Below are 17,061 nucleotides of genomic sequence, written 5' to 3'. Positions count from 1 at the left end.
AAGAGTTTGTTTGTTTTTTTTTTTTTAGTATAACCCTGTCCCAATTAACTGTATTTTATTCAGCAACACAGAGCACACTCTTTCTCCGAATGCAGCAATTTTCAGAGAACACTGATTTTCAGAGAAACATCTCTAATTTGTGAAATTATTATCTCTTATTATTGCTTTACAATAGCTATGCATACTTTTATGGAAAGATAAAGACAAGTAGGAAAACATAGTAGTATTTCTCTACTTCCCAAACCCAACCATACTAACATTGGAGCACACTTCTCTGTGTACAGGATTTTGTTTTGTATTGTTTTATCACATGGTAGAAAACATACAGTATAGATCCTGCTTTGTACGCCAAGTTTTTTTCTACTTTAAACTAATGGAACTTTTAGAAAGTTCCATTTCCTGGGTTTGGCCAGCTAAGATCCCCCTAGACAATGGAAGGGGGCTCCCACGTGGCTCAGTGGTTAAAGAATCCACCTGCCAATGCAGGAGATGCGGGTTCCGTCCCTGGTCAGGAAGATCCACTGGAGGAGAAAATGGCAACCCACTCGAGTACTCTTGCCTGGAGAATCCCAAGGACAGAGGAGCCTGGTGGGACACAGTCCATGGGACTGCAGTCAGACACAACTGATGACTGAGCGCGAACGCAGACATTGGAACATGCTCAGAGCAGATTCTTGTTCAATTGCTTTTTCCTTTTCCCTCAAATACTCTAAAATTCCTTCTCCAGTAATTCTGCCATTCCCTTCTCGGGGAACTCCATTCCCTGTTTCTGTACTGACCCTTTTGCTTCTTTCGGTTCCTGCAGTCTTGGACTCACTGGTCCCCACTCTCCTGCGCTACAGGTGGGATGAGGACTCCTGTGTCCTGATCCTGGAAAATGCAGTGTTGGCCCTTGCCTCATCCGGAGGTCTCTCTTGGGAACTAGAGTCTGATCAGAAAACTGGGCTACTGTATCACTTACTCCTCTGTGGGCCACTAATCAAATTCTACCTGGGTGTGCCTGGCCTTCGCACACCAGGTGCTGCTCAAGGCTTAAAGCTTTGGGAGCTGCAGAGTGGCTGCAGCCTTCACCATCACCCCCTCTCCATCTCAGCATCTCTGAAACCCTGGGTGTCTTCAGTCCGAAGAAGTCAGCAGTTGGAAAACACCCTCCCCTGACTTTCTTCCTGACACAAAGCAAAATTAACAGTGGTCTCTGCCAATAAATCATGGGGACCACAGAGCCAAAGAAAACGCACAGGGGAAATGCAAGTAAATACCCAGGCTAGAGGCTGCAGGCATCTGAGAAAAACAGACAAAGCTTGCAAGGTGGCCCTTCTAAGCCCTACCACGCTTTGGAGATCCAAGCAGTTGTAGGAAGACTCCGAGAAGACCCTGTACATCTCTTGAAATTCGGTGTACATCTGCTGGGCCTGCTGGCTCAAGGCACTCCCTCTGATACCACTGAACTCAAGCTTTTCCAGTTTGTGGAAATCCAAAGTTGTCTTCAGAAGATCCTGTGAAGACAATTTGCAATGGAATTAGGATAACGAGGATAACAACAGTGGATGATGCACAGATTGGTACAGGAAGGGCTGGAATTTATATGGGGGTGGTGGTTGCTTAGGAAAGTGTGAAGCCTGATTAGTTTTGTAACCTTATTATTAGATTGGGCTGATATAAATAACTCTTGGTGACATGCGATAACAAAGAGAAAATTCCAATAAATAAAATTTACTCGCACACAAAAACCAAATTTATGCTTCAACCTCTTTCTGTGTTCTCTCATAAATAATAAAATACAATAATAACACTATTTACATGGCTGGTGGCTTTATTCCCATTTAGGAAACCAATTTTAAATGGACCATGTCATGTGGTTCCAGAATGACAGCTCTATTGGAAGGTACTGACCGGAAAGTGGATCCTCTGAGTAGTCTTGAGGACAAGCTCAGAGGTGGCGCCAACATTCTCAGCAACGACTTCTGCCAAGAAAAGACATCTGTGGGGTGCCCTTGCTGAGCGTACCTGGGACTGTAGACCCTGTGGTCAGCTGGGTGTTGGTGGGTGATGACCCGACATCTTTGCACTGGGATAACAACAGTGAGAGTGAATCAAGTCAGTGTAGGCTCAGGATGGCACCCAGTAAATAGGCAGTGAGTATGTGTTACTGTCACCACTGACATGGCAGTTCCCAGCAGGGCTCTGGATCAAGTGACAGGTGACAATACAACCTAGAGCTCTGGGTGGGGGCGGGGGCGGTGATACTGCTTGAGTCCATTGAGGACGCTTCACTTCTGATAGGATAGGAGCCTTCAGAACACATCTAACTCTGCATCGGACTGATCTATCACAACTACCCATTGAAAATCACAAAGTCTTTAAATTAAGGCATTCTTCCTGCTATACCTTCCAATCTGTGTGCTTAGCTCTTCAGTAGCAAAAAGGGAGATTGGGGTACCTTTGTGTCATTTTGGCAAACATGTGACATGGATCCCTGGGAGGCGGTCCTTCACCCTGAAGGGCAAGAAGAGGGAAAAGTGACCCAAGACTGGAAATCCAGCAGGTCCTGATATCATTCCAGGGAATGCTCATATCACTGGCCACTGCTCTGGGCTAACCCATCAGGACAGCAGGGGACAGCTGCTTGCAGCCCATCTCTTGCTTCTCACCAAGACACCAAGCCCAGCAGCAGAGACAGAGGCACCAGGAAGCTGTAAGAAGTGGCTGACTTTTCCTGCATTTTCAGGTGGGTACCCATCCTTGCAGCCATGGACAGCCATCTAAGTCCCCTTTTTGCTCAGCTAGGCAGAATACATTACGAGAAACGCTGGGCTGGATGAAGCACAAGCTGGAATCAAGATTGCCAAAGAAATACCAATAAACTCAGATATGCAGATGACACCACACTTAATGGCAAAAAGTGAAGAAGAACTAAAGGGCTTCTTGATGAAAGTGAAAGAGGAGTGTGGAAAAGTTGGCTTAAAACTCAACATTTAGAAACCTAAGATTATGGCATTTGGTCCCATCACATCACGGCAAATAAATAGGGAAACAATGGCAACAATGGCAGACTTTATTTTAGGGGGGTTCCAAAATCACTGCAGATGGTGACTGCAGCCATGAAATTAAAAGAGGCTTGCTCCTTGGAAGAAAAGCTATGACCAACCTAGACAGGATATTAAAAAGCAAAGACATTACTTTGCCAACAAAGGTCCATCTAGTCAAAGCTATGGTTTTTCCAGTAGTCATGTATGGATGTGAGAGTTGGACTAAAAAGAAAGCTGAGAGCCAAAGAATTAATGCTTTTGAACTGTAGTGTTGGAGAAGACTCTTGAGAGTCCCTTGGACAGCAAGGAGATCCAACCAGTCCATCCTAAAGGAAATCAGTCCTGAATGTTCATTGGAAGGACTGATGCTGAAGCTCCAATACTTTGGCCACCTGATGCAAAGAACTGACTCATATGAAAAGACTCTGATGCTGAAGGCAGGAGGAGAAGGGGACGACAGAGCATAAGATGGTTGGATGGCATCACCGATTCAATGGATATGAGTTTCGGTAGACTCCAGTGATGGACAGGGAGGCCTGGCATGCTACAGTCCATGGGGTCGCAAAGATCTGGACACGACTGAGTGACTGAACTGAACTGAACTGATGAGCCGGGGGCTGAACTGGGAGAAAGGAGGAGGAAGAAACAGTCAACTGAAGGAAGATGTATACCCAAACTAGGAGATCCTGCCAAAGATGGGGAAAGGGGATAGGCTTTATTTAAACACACGTTTGACTTTGTATGCAGGGAGGAAATAGCAATCAACTTGATTCAAATGAAATGGACTTTAGTAGTAATTTGTGTCATTCTGATAGGAGAAATGTACTGTGTTTGTGCTGTGGAATGTCATGTGGGTACCCATTTTTCATAAGTTTGTGGATGTTAATTTCAATTTTTAGGAGGTACCTTCTAACCATTTTAAAAGACAGATGCATTTCGATGTATTTGATTATGTCAGAAAACTAGATGATAATTTTGTTATATTTTATTTCTCAAGAATTCTTGAAGCACAGTCCTGGGTGGTCACTGAAAGTTGCTTCATTTTCATCTAACAGGTAAATCATAGATATTGTTGTTTAGTCACTAAGTCATGTCTGACTCTTCTGCGACACCATGGACTGTAGCCTGCCAGTCTCCTCTGTCCATGGGATTTCCCAGGCAAGAATACTGGAGTGGCTTGCCATTTTCTTTTCCAGGGGATCTTCCTGATCCAGTGTTCAAACCTGCATCTCCTGCACTGGCAAGCAGGTTCTTTACCACTGAGAGACCAGGCAAGCCCCAAAAGAATACTTACATAATCACTCTATTTTTGGAGAAACTCTGGTCACTAGAAACAATGGATATTTACGTTGCTTAACAAACACGTGATGGGCAATACATTTATTTAGGGTTCAGGTTCAAGGTCTTAATCCTTTCCTTACCCCTCCCCCAAATAAAAGAGACTCTTACCCTACTTTTCTCCTATACTCTGTATGCCCTTCTCCTGTATAAGCTTTTCTTCAGAACTCTTAATCACTCTCTGGTATTATAATATACTATCTTGGATTACATTATATTGTTTATTTCCTACACCTTTATCAGTAGGTTGTAAACATCCCAGAGATCCCACTGTATTTTCCATCCCTGGAAGAGTCCCAGATGCTGAAGAAATATTTGTTGAATGAAGGAAGATATACTCTTTGACCTTGGACTTAGTGACAGGACCTCCAGGAGAGGTGACAGGGTGGTAGAGACTCTAGGAACATTGGGCTCAGAGCAATTGGATAAAATAAAGAGAATTAAGACAAGAACAGAGAATTAGGAAGCAAGGCAAAACTGTGCCTTTGAATGTTTGATGAGCTGTGGTCAAGTGCAAGGCAAAACCTTGCATGGCCCTGAGCTGAGGGCAGAACTAAGGAAAGTGAGTGAAAAGGACAAAGTAGAAGATTTGGGGTCAACCTGTAGGATGAACTTATAAAATTTCTGATTTTTGACCATATTGACCTATAAGAAACGGCAGTTTCGTGTGGTTCTACTCCATGAAACAGAACCATCTCACCCCTGGAAAGGTCCAGCCATAGCCTGGGCTGCTGAGAGAGGTGGGAGCTCCCCAGATCAGGGTGTATTTCACAGCTCTCTTCTTTTCTGCTGCACCATGCAGCATGTGGGCTTCCCAGGTGCTGCCAGTGGTGAAGACCCTGCCTGACAATGTAGGCAGATGTAAGAGATGTGGGCTCGATCCCTGGGTCGGGAAGATCCCCTGGAGGAGGAAATGGCAACCCACTCCAGTATTCTTACTTGGAGAATCCCGTGGACAGAGAGGAGCCTGGAGGGCTGCAGTCCATAGGGTTGCACAGAGTTGGACACGGCTGAAGCGACTTAGCATGCAGCATGCGGGATCTTAGTTCCCCAACCAGGGGCTGAACCCGTGCCCCCTGCACTGGGAGCTCAGAGTCCTAATCACTGGACTGCCAGGGAAGTCCCTCTGGGTGGATTTTGAAAGTCTAATGTCATGTCACAGAGGTATCCTAAAGAAGATTCCTGCATCAGGCAGGAAGTTGAATCACAATCATAGAAACAGACTTACAGAAATCACGGTGACTATATCTTTGATTCTTAAAATATTTAAATGTAAGCTCTTTCCATTGTTTATTTAGAAGTCCTCACAAAACAGATAAAAGGCCATTTAAACCCATGAGAGATTTAGATTAAATTTTAAAAATATTCATTTTTACCCATCACTGTTGTAAACACACAAAATCCATGATGCTGTATTCAGGCTGAAAATGTCAAGGTCAGGGGTAGGACACAGGGCATCATGGGAAGAGTGCTGGGGCACAGATCCCTCGGTTCACACAGCCCTGTTCTACTGTTCACCAGCTACGTGACTTAAAGCAAGACACTTAATTTTTCTAATCCTCCTTTTCCTGATCTGCAGATGAGTTACAGAGTTACATGGGAAGTGCTTTTGTACAACTTCAATAAACGGTGTGTGTGCACGGTAAGTCACTTCAGTCATGTCCAACTCTTTGCAATCCTGTGGACTGTAGCCCACTAGGCTCCTCTGTCCATGGAATCCTCCAGGCAAGAATACTGAAGTGTGTTGCCATTTCCTCCTCCAGGGGATCTTTCCTACCCAGGGACTGAACTCGCATCCCCTGTGACTTCAGAATTGCAGGCAGATTCTTTACCTACTGAGCCACTTGGGAAGCCCTCAATAAATGGTGAAAAAAAAAAGGTAAAGTGTAGCCACTCAGTCATGTCTCTTTGTGATGCCATGGGCTGTAGTCCATCAGGCTCTGCCCATGCAATTCTCCAGGCAAGAACACTGAAGTGGATTGCCATTTCCTTCTCTAAGGGATTTTCCCAACCCAGGGATCCAACCTGGGTCTCCTGTATTGGGCAGACATCTGAACCACCAGGGAAGCCCTCAGTAATCGGTACGTACTGTAATTAATTAGCATCACCTCAATGTCATTAGATCAGCTTGGTGGCTACGAGATGTACACAGTGGCTGATACTCAGGTGCTCCTTTCCAGGTGGAAGCCACAAAGAGCGAGGGGTCCTGGGCAGCTGGCAGGATTGACTGGGCCCTATTCTTCTGAAAACTGTGCAACCTTTAATGGGGTGATGTGGCCCCACAGACAGCAAGCCTGCTCTCAGGAGAGGCCGTGCATCTTAAAAGAAATGTCTTCAGAATTCATTAAGGGCGAACACAAAGCAGACATTCACAGACGAGAATCTCAAAAGGTCATTGGGAAAAAGACTGTTTTCTTTACCTTCTGAAGGCAGTCGACCTTATGCAGCTAATGGTCTCCTACACGACCGAGCGCTCAGGCCTGGCTGAAAGGGAAGCGGCCCAATTAGACCCGAATGAAAGGAGCTGGCGGAGGGGCTGTAGACGTGGAAAGAGCAAGGGAAACGTGGTAGATTAGGTCAGCTTATTACCTAACTGCCTGCTAATCGCTGCTCATGAAGCCTCAGCAGGAAAGCATCCCACCTCCAAGAGAATAACAGCTTTACAGCAATTTCATAGTGAAAGAGGTAGGGGTTCTCTCCAAGCTGCTTACTTACTGCATTGTTGGAAGGGAGAGGCTGGGGGTGGAAACACAAACAGGGCAGCTGCAGAATCTGCAATGTTACGGCACAACAACAAACTGTGTGTGTGCGTGTGTGCACGTATTGCCTGCAGCGTTGTGTACACAGTGTTATGTATGCACGCATGTGTGTGTGGTGAGTGTGTATGCACAATGTGTGTGTGGTGTATGTAATGCGTGGGTGCTACTGTGTGCCTAAGTGCAGTGTGTCTGCATGTGTGAGTGTGGTGTGTGTGTGTAGTGTGCTGTGCATATGTGCAGTGTGTCTGTATGTGTAGTGTTGTGTGTCTATGAGCAGTGAGTCTGTATGTACCAGTGGTGTGTGTGTGTGTGTGTATGCATGCGTAGTGTGGTGTGCATGTATGTGCAGTGTGTGTCTATATGTATGGTGTGTGTTGTGTGTGGGTGCGCAGGAAGGCAGGGTAGGGAAACATACCCAGAGGCAGTGGAAGACTTTTCCATTTGATTTTTGACTGTTCCTTTAAATTGCAAAGACGGTATATACTTTCGGGATTTCCTTAGTAAGGCCCTTTCGTGGAGTGGGAATTATAATTTTTACCCAAATGACTTATTCAGGAAAAAAAAGACCGAGAAATCATGTGGTAAAAATAGTGTGTGCAAATACAGAATAGAGTGTGTCGGGGCAGAAGAAAATCACAAAACCAGTGTGGGGCTCTCGAAAGGGAGCGAGGGAGGCAGGGAGGGAGGCAGGGGAACAGATCTTTAATTGCTGGGAGGCGTCTGCGTGTGGTGGAAAGACAGTGCTTGGAACCGTGTACCCTGGGGTATGAATCCCAGCTAAGCCTTGCTGAGCCTATGACTCTGGGCAAGTTCATTTTTGTGTCACACGTAACGGGGCTCTTTGGTTAGAGGTACTGATACCCAGCTCTTTCCAAGGCTGTAAGGCTGCAGCTCTGACACGTGATTGACTCTTTCTTGGTCTATTCTTCCTTTCCCTCCCAGGGGTTGGCTCTCTAAGAGATTAGCTGCATCATGGGGATGGTGAGGAGGAGGAAGAGGAGAAGAAGGACAAGGTTTGCAGAGAATGCAATTACTCCACATGCCTCTGCAGACAGACCTGCAGGATAGCTCAGCAAGTCAGGACCTCTGGCCAAGCAGTCCTGCCCTCACCTTCATTTAGCAGGTGCCCAGAGGACTGATGCTGAAGCTGAAGCTCCAATACTTTGGCCACCAGATGCAAAGAGTTGACTCATTGGAAAAGACCCTGATGCTGGGAGAGACTGAAGGCAGGAGGAGAAGGGGATGACAGGGGATGAGATGGGCAGATGGCATCACCGACTCAATGGACATGAGTTTGAGCAAGCTCTGGGACATGGTGAAGGACAGGGAAGCCTGGCATGCTGCATGCAGTCTGTTTCGCAGAGTCGGACATGACTGAGCAACTGAATAGCAAACGAGGGGGGAAATCCATATGCACAATAAAACTTTCTTGTTTCAAAGAGGAAAAAAAAAAAAAAAAAAAGGCCAGGCAAATCAGAGGGGAAAATAGAACAATGGACATTAAAAACCAGCCCTAAACCACCTCACCCTTGTGAGCAGGCAGAGAGGGAAATGCACTGAAATCATTTTATTAACTTGGCTTCATGTATTTATTAATTGCAGCTGCCCATGTTTTAGGGGCCACAAAGTATACAGAAGGGCAGGATGAATAAGGCTGGGTTCATGCTAATTCTTGCTGGAGAGAAGCAGATTAACCCCATCTCAAACAGGCATCAATCACAGAGATACACAGAATGTTAACTAAAGGGCAATGTGAAATATGCCCAGAGCCGATCGATAGCCTGTGTCTTGCTGCACCGAGCTGAGAGGGGAGGAGACAGGGAAGACAGGGGCCAGGGGGCACATCTGAGCAAATGTTTAGGAGATGAAAGATGAAAGAGGGAGAAATGCCTGGACGAGGGAAAGGAACAGCCACAGGAAAAGGCAGAACCAAGGAAATGCAGGGTGAACAGAGTTAAGAGAAACTCAACAAGAGAAAGAGGAAACCAAAGAAGGGGAGGGAGACCAACAGAAAAGGAAGCGGGAGGAGGGGGGCAGAGCAAGGAGGGGGGCAGAGGGAAGAGGGATGAGGGAGAAGAGGGGCAGAGGGAGGAGGGGGGCAGAGGGAGGAGGGGGCAGAGGGGGAGGGGGCAGAGGGGGAGGGGGCAGAGGGAGGAGGGGGCAGAAGGAGGCGGGGAGAGGGGGGGGAGGGGGGCGGAGCGGGGAGGGAGGCAGAGGGGAAATGAGTGGAGAAAGAAGTGGAGGCATCTGGCCTAAGAGCAGGGAAGTGAACCAGAGCCAGGGACAAAAAAATTACGAGGTGAACAGGAGCAGGATGAGGTGACATTCAACTCACCTTGTAATTAAACTGAGGCAACTGCTTTTTGCTTTTTATGCATCTGTGCGTTGATTCAGAAAAAAAAAAAAAAAGGCAGCCAGAGAGTGGACTCTTGCAAGAATAATGACTCCGGGGAGGCTAGTGGCCAGGGCTGCTTGTGGTTACTGGATAAACCCAGCAGATTAGGCACCCAACTTCAGGATAGCTGTCTACATACAAAGTCACATCATTAATGTGTGTGCAGGGCCCCAGGCCACAGCCCAACAGCCTTGCAGAGCTGAGCTTTGCTCCCTGGGTTCCACTTCGAGGACCTTCCTCGGGGCTAGGGAGACTGTGAAGGCAGTTGTCTGCCCTGGTCCCCACGGTGGCCAGGGGCAGGCAGGAGCGAGAGAGTCTCTGTCACCTCCACTTAAAAGAGAGTGAACAGGTTGGTGCTGGAGAGGAGAGGGATGGAATGGAGAAGAAGGAGAAGAGAGGCTGCTCCTCAAGGGCTATAGTGGAAATGGTGCCAAAAACAAAGCATTTAGGAAAAAGCTAGGCATTGATTACTTATACTCTCCGTGATCCCAGAGAAGGATTTAAGGTGCATCTTTCATAAGGTCTAGGGTCTGGCCTTCTGGCTCATACATTTTCTCTGTCTCTGTTCCCACCTTCACCAGTCTTCGTTTCCCCCAGAGAATTCCTACTCCAATTTCTAAATTTATTTCCTCTTGTACCCCCCCCCCCCCTTTCTCAGAGGCCCTCTGGGTTAGGAACCCCTCCTTCTTGCTCCCAATATCACACCAATTTTGCTTTTATCAGGCTTCCCTGTAGCTCAGATGGTAAAGAATCTGCTTGCAATGTAGAAGACCTGGGTTCGATTCCTGGGTCAGGAAGATCCCCTGGAGGAGGGCATGGCAACCCACTCCAGTATTCTCGCCTGGAGAATGCCATGGACAGAGGAGCCTGGTGGGCTACAGTCCATGGGGTCGAAAAGAGCTGGACATGACAGAGTGACTCACACACACACTTCACTTTTATCATGGCACTTAATACACCTCAGTGAAGCGTCAACATTTTGTTGTCTTCCCATCCCTGGATCTCCTCCATCAATCTCTGCCCTTTTTATGTCTTCTAGTCCATGGGCTTCTTACATGCAAAACTGTACCCAAGCCACCGTCCTGCCCCCGGGGCCCCAGCTCAGAGCCTGGTGCATGGTGCCTAGAGCACGGCAGTGCTGGAACTATGCTTTGGGGGCTGAAGTGAAGAGATTCCGTCTCATCTTCTCTAATCCTCATAATCACATGGTCTATGCCATGCGATTATCACTACCTCCTCTCAACACAGCACTTCTCTTCACCCCAAATCTCTGCTGATCACGGATAGAAACATGCTTCTGATTCCTTCTCAGTCTCCTTGGCTATTGTTCTGATCTTTAACTTGACCCTGCATCTCCCAAATTAATTTTAGGATAAGTATATATTTTGTTTTGTCATACCCACTACTCTCCCTGCAAAGTCTCATCAGCGAATACAGAGCTGCAAAGCATGCAAACACATGGTAATCACACTAAATCCTGAAGCGGAAAACAGTCAAAAGAGAAAGGCCTGTGTTTTCTTACCTTGGTCCTTAAATTAACGTTCCCATTGACTTCTAAACAACTGGGGGAGAAGAGTCACGACTTTGAGCAAAAGTAGTATTTCATTTGTACAGGGATTCGTGCTAGTCTTGGGCTTACCAGGTGGTGCAGGCGGTAAACAACCCACCTGCCAATGCGGGAGACACAGGAGACTTGGGTTGGATCCCTGGGTGGGAAGATCCCCTGGAGGGGGAAATGGCAATCCACTCCACTATTCTTGTCTGGAGAATCCCACAGACAGAGGAGCCTGGCGGGCTACCATCCACAGGGTCACAGAGTCAGACACAACTAAAGCAACTTGGCACTCATGCTAGTTATGTAGTTTTTGGAGTCACCTTGATGGTGGGAAAGTGGAGAAGTTCAAGGTAGTGGCTTTGTGGGCATGGCCAGCTGCATCCAGGTCAGTTCACTGGCCATTTCCCATGAGACCTCTAGCAAGGAGATTATGCTTAATTTGAAACCCACCTGAATTTGTCGACTGATTCCTTGAGACTTCTTCCTGAGACTATGATCAGAATTTCCTAAACTTCTAGTAGAACTACCATCATATGATGACTATTCTAAGTTACTGAATCATGGGTTCTTCCAGTCAATGCCAGGCTGATCACCCTGTTGTCTTGCACCTCTTCTTACTCTGTGCTTTGCTGTTTCTCACTTGTTCACTTTTTATTTGGTCATCCTATCCTTAGGCAGACAGACGAGAAATAAAGAAAAGGAAGGCCAAACGCTGACCTAATGACATAGCCCAGGAATTGCAGATATACTGTAATTCTCTTACTGCATTCTCCATACATAAAATGTAATGAAAATTAGATATAAAAGAAAACTTAATTTCCATTAGAGAATAAAATAGGATTTCCACATACCTTGAAAGGCGGGTATTCTTAAAAATTAATTAACTTGATAAATATTTGTTTCTTCCTCATTTTTTTCTTTTTTTGAAATCTTAAACACTACACTTTATTTTAAAAATTGAGGTTTAGCTGATTTACAGTGTTGTGTTAGTTTCAGGTGTACAGCTAAGTGACTCAGATATATATGCACATATATAGACACACACACATATACACGTATCTACATACACATACATATACATACACACATATATGGTAGTGGTCATATAGTTGCTCAGTCATATCTGATTCTTTGTGACCCATGGATTGTAGCCCACCAGCTTCCTCTGTCCATGGGATTCTCCAGGCAAGAATACTGGAGTGGTAGCCATTCCCTTCTCCAGGGGATTTTTCTGACCCAGGGATCAAACCTAGGTCTCCTGCATTGCAGGCAGATTCTTTACCAACTGAGCCACCAGGTGAGCCCTGGTGGCTTATATACACACACATATACTTTTCAGACTCTTGTCCCATATATGTTACTACAGAATATTGAGCATGGTTCCTTGTGCGATACAGTAGGTCCTTGCTGATTATCTACTTTACATATAATGGTGTGTATCTGTTACTCCTAAAACTCTGAATTTATCCCTCCCCACCTCTCTTTCCCCTTTGGCAATCATGTTTGTTTTCTATGTCTGCGAGCCTGTTTTTGTGTAGTAAATACGTTTATTTGTATTATTTATTTAGATTCCACATGTAAGTGATATCATATGGTACTTCTTCTCTGCCTGTCTTACTTCACTCAATACGATACTCTCTAGATCCCTTCATGATGCTGCACGTGATGATATTTCATTCTTTGTTACTGCTGCTACTTTTTGGATTCCTAGGTTGCTCCCTCCTGCAAGCAGCCGGGGGCCTGACGGGAGGAGAACACTCACCTGCACCATGCCCAGTCGCCCTAGGAAGCCATCCAATCGCACAAAGACCAAGGAGGACTGGAAATCCCACTCGCGGACTTCCTGGTTCTCTTTGAAGTAAGAATGGAGATTCTCCCTTCTGTCCTGAAACAGCTGCTTGAAGCAGCTCAGGGTGTCCACGACCACATGCAGTTTCCTCTGACTTTCTTCCACCTCACTTCTCAGGAGGTCTTCTGGGCAGAGATAAATAGAGGCCTGGAGGGCAGACAGGTGAGTGGCACTAAGCCTGGCTGCAGGTGCAGGATGGCCCTCAACTCTGCCCAGCCTACAGCTCTTCACTTAGCAACTGCCCATGCAAAACTTACCAGAAGCCTAATACAGGAAACATCCAGACCCCATTCTTTAGTCCCACAGAGGGATCGGGACCTGGGTTCCAGCCACAGTCAGTGACTGGCTCAGGGATGGCGAGTGACCAGTCAGAGCCAAGGAAACACAGTGAGACTTCTCTTGGGACCCCTGGGGCTGGACAGGTATCCTTTCCAGGTTTTTGTTGTGACTCACTGGCTTTCTGGGCTCCCCTAGTGGCTGAGATGGTAAGAATCCACCTGGCAATGCAGGAAACACGGGTTCCATCCCTGATCCGCAAAGATGCCACATGGTGAGAAACAACTAAGCCAGTGCATCCCAACTATTGAGCCTGTGCTGTAGAGCCCAGGAGCCACAACTATTGAAGCTGTGTGCCCTAGAGCCTATGCTCTACAGCAAGAGAAGTCACCACAATGAGAAGCCCGGGCACTGCAACGAGAGGGTAGCCCCTCCTTGCTGCAAGGAGAGAAGAAAGCCTGAATGCAGCCGCCAAGACCCAGTGCTGCCAGATAAATATATAAACAAAATCATTTATATATATATATATAAAGATCCTTAAGGAGGTTGAAATTCACCATCTCTACCCTGTGCCCAAACCCAGGTCCTCCAAAGTACCCCAGCAGGACTGAGAACAGTTTTGGGAGTTACTGGATATGATGATAAAGCAATTCAAGTCTGAGAATGTGTCCGACTCTTTGCAACCCCATGGACTGTAGCCTGCCAGGCTCCTCTGTCCACGGAATTCTCCAGGCAACAATACTGGAGTGGGCAGCTATGCCCTTCTCCAGGGGATCTTCCAGATCCAGGGTCTCCTGCATTGCAGGTAGATTCTTTACCATCTGAGCCACCAGAGGAGAACCCTGTGGGCCCTCATTACTGCTCTGAAAAAAAAGATGCACACTCTACTCTTCTGGAGACTTGGACCACCCAGCCCCCGGGGTAAGGCTGGGGACTGCTGGGCGCCCACCTGCTGGACCAGAAGGTTGCAGATCTCCTGCAGCAGCACCGTGAGCCGCCCGGGGCAGCGGTAAGACTCACACGTGGCCCAGATCAGGCAGACCACGTGCAGCAGGGGCCGCAGCCGGGGCTTCACGTCAGGAAACTCCAGGCTCTCGAGGTCCTCTAGGTGACGGCGCAGTGGCGTCAGGTGGGTGTAGATGTCCCGCGCCTCCGTCAGAGCTGGAAGGAAGGGGAGACAACCCATCACAGTACCAGCTTGAGGATCACACCCGCCGAGCAGAGCTCTGGAGCCTGGGCATGAAGGATCAGAAAACAAGGGTTGTGATCTCGTCCTGGGCTGAGGGAGCAGAGAGGGCTGGCCAGCTCTTGCGAGGAAACACTGAATTCGGAAGAGCCCTGGGCAGCTGGGAGAGGGGTCTGAGGAGCCTCTCTTACAGAATTCTTGTATCTGGACGGCCTCCTGGCCCTCCCAAGCCCAGGCCCTCTGGTGCTGTGTGTGTAGAAAATGCTCGGTGTCTGTTTGCTGGTATTACCTTTGAAGTAATATGGGATGGATGACAGGACGGGTTTGAAGAGTCAGAAAGATCTGCCTTCAAATGCCGATACATCAAATGTGTGACCTCAGGCATGACTATCCTGTCTGAATCTCAACAACAGGCTGAACAGTCACTCATGTAAAGGGTTCTTGCGAAGGCAGCAAGATGGCTAGCTCGGTGCTTGGACCAAAGGAGGTGTTGCGTGCATGATCACATCTCTAATAAATATTTGTCAATAAAGAATCTCATTGAGCTCTTACGGAGGACAAGTCACAGGGAATGGAGAAATGGCTCAGGCTGATTATGGCAAGGCTCTGCTGGTCTTCAAAGCCAGGAAAGCCTCCTGCCATTTCCATTGAATAAAGCCGAGGAAAGAGCATTTTCCATCTGCCGTCCTGTGGTGGCCGAGATGGGAAAGGAGGAAAACCGTAGCTCTGGGTGCTAATTCTGCAGAGCCACTTAGAGGGGATGCAAAGGCCCAGAAACGGGTGTTTAGGAAGGCTGATTCTTTCCTGGGCAGGTAACCCGGCACTGTCTTGTGACAGCAGATGGTCTTGGGTTATTTTATGTGGATGAAGCTCTGTATTCATCCTAAAAGAAACTCAAAATATATATAGTGTTTAGTAAACAGTTTCAATATACCAAACACCAATCAACTCATAGAAAAATTCATAGAAAAATCAGGTGAGGTAGCTTCATTATTTCTACTTTGTAAGCAAAGGAATTAGGGCCTAGGAACTTCTCTGGTTGTCTAGTGACCAATGGACTTTTGATGAAGGGGGCATGGGTTCAATCCCTGGTCAGGGATCTATGATCCTGCATGCTGCATGGTGCAGCCAAAAAATAACAAATAAATTTCTCTATCTAATTTTTTGTAATTTGTTGCATGCTCAGTTGTGTCTGACTCTGCAGGACTCCACAAGAACTGTAGCCCTTCAGGCTCCTCTGTCCATGAGATTCTCCAAGCAAGAATACTGGAGTGGTTTGCCATTTCCTCCTCCAGGGGATCTATCTTCCTGACCCAGGGACAGAACCTGCATCTCCTGCATTGGCGTGGATTCCTTACCACTTGAGCTAGCGGAGAAGCCCAATAAATAGATAAATAAATAAAACCACTGTACCATATGATAAAAATTGTTGAAAATTTTAAAAAAAGAGACCTAGATAAGCTGTCTTGAGTCCACCAGTTAATTAGTCAGCCCTGCCCAGCTGAGCAAAAGCAGGATTATACCCAAGTTTATTACACTGAACCCCTGGCTTGATGGTTGTGGGGCTCACTACACATGGGAGTTTGGGGTGTGTACATCAAAGTTTGGGATGTATATCAAGCTTTATACCCCAAATGGAGTTGTGGGAAGGACTATGTGAACCCAATTTTTAAAAGACAGATGTCATGGTAAATCAATTAGAACAGCAGTTCCTAAATGGGAGGGTTTGATGGAAGCATCAGAACCACTGTAGGATGGGGGGGTGTCAGAATCCAACAGTCATTCCAATGAGCACATGCACAGGCTTTCATCTGTGCCTTGAAGGAAGAGAAGCTGACAGCATCACACCACGGGAGCTTCCTTTTCATGGTGTACTTCTTAATAAGAAAAATCTCCTTTAATCATACAAATACGCACTCCCCTGATTTTCAGGAGCTCAGCACTTGAGGGCTGGCTCATCCACTCCAGGTGCAGTCACCCTGGCTCACAAGGCAGATGAAGAAAGACACAGAGTTAGGCTAACAGCTTTTAAATAATGCAAATATAGGGAACAGCCTGGTTGCCTAGTGGTTAGGACTCCGTGTTCCCACAGCACAGTGCCTGGGTTTGATCCCTGGGGGAACTAAAATCCCACAGGCCGGGCAATGTGGCCAAAAAAAGACAAACAAAACAGATTCAAATATAAACCCCAGTTGCACAGAAATATGTGTGTTTGCTGGTAAATCTTTAACCACAAGCTCTTCTGGGACAAAAGCCTTGATCCCAAAAGCTTTTAGCATTTGCCAATTTCTGGGATGTAAATACTCCTAAGCTTCCCACCGTGTCTGATCTCAAGCTACTAACTTGATGTCACTGAGTGCTGGGGAGTGGGTGTTGACAAGGGTTGCATGCAATGGGCTCTCACGGGAACCTGAGAGCCAGTTCCACGGCAGCTCCAGAAAACCTCTGGACTTTACTTCTCTCCCCACATACACATGCTAAGTAGCTTCAGTCGTGTCCAACTCTTTGCAAGCACACCAGGCTCTTCTGCCCATGGGATTCTCCAGGCAATAGGTTGCCATGCCCTCCTCTAGGGGATCTTCCTGACCCAGGGATAGAACCCATGTCTCTTATGTCTCTGCATTGGTAAGCAGGTTCTTTACCACTAGTACCACCTGGGAAGCCCTTTTCTCCA

General features: G+C 46.9%; 1 protein-coding gene across 1 annotated transcript in view; it reads right to left on the bottom strand.

Annotated features, from left to right (window-relative positions):
- The window catches only part of DNAH9 (dynein axonemal heavy chain 9), a 286,957-nt gene that overhangs the window by 253,670 nt on the left and 16,226 nt on the right, over nt 1-17,061 (bottom strand). The window contains exons 5-7 of the mRNA XM_068976630.1: nt 14,151-14,362; nt 12,839-13,072; nt 1,329-1,496 (exon numbers count right to left, since the gene is read on the bottom strand). Of these exons, the coding sequence (XP_068832731.1) occupies nt 1,329-1,496; nt 12,839-13,072; nt 14,151-14,362 (614 nt within the window). The remainder of the gene's footprint in view (nt 1-1,328; nt 1,497-12,838; nt 13,073-14,150; nt 14,363-17,061) is intronic.

The sequence above is a fragment of the Capricornis sumatraensis genome, chromosome 8, assembly GCF_032405125.1.
Source record: "Capricornis sumatraensis isolate serow.1 chromosome 8, serow.2, whole genome shotgun sequence".
In the NCBI taxonomy this organism is placed as follows: Eukaryota; Metazoa; Chordata; class Mammalia; order Artiodactyla; family Bovidae; genus Capricornis; species Capricornis sumatraensis.
Note: the sequence above shows the minus strand (reverse complement) of the source record. Positions and strands in the feature narration are given on the sequence as shown.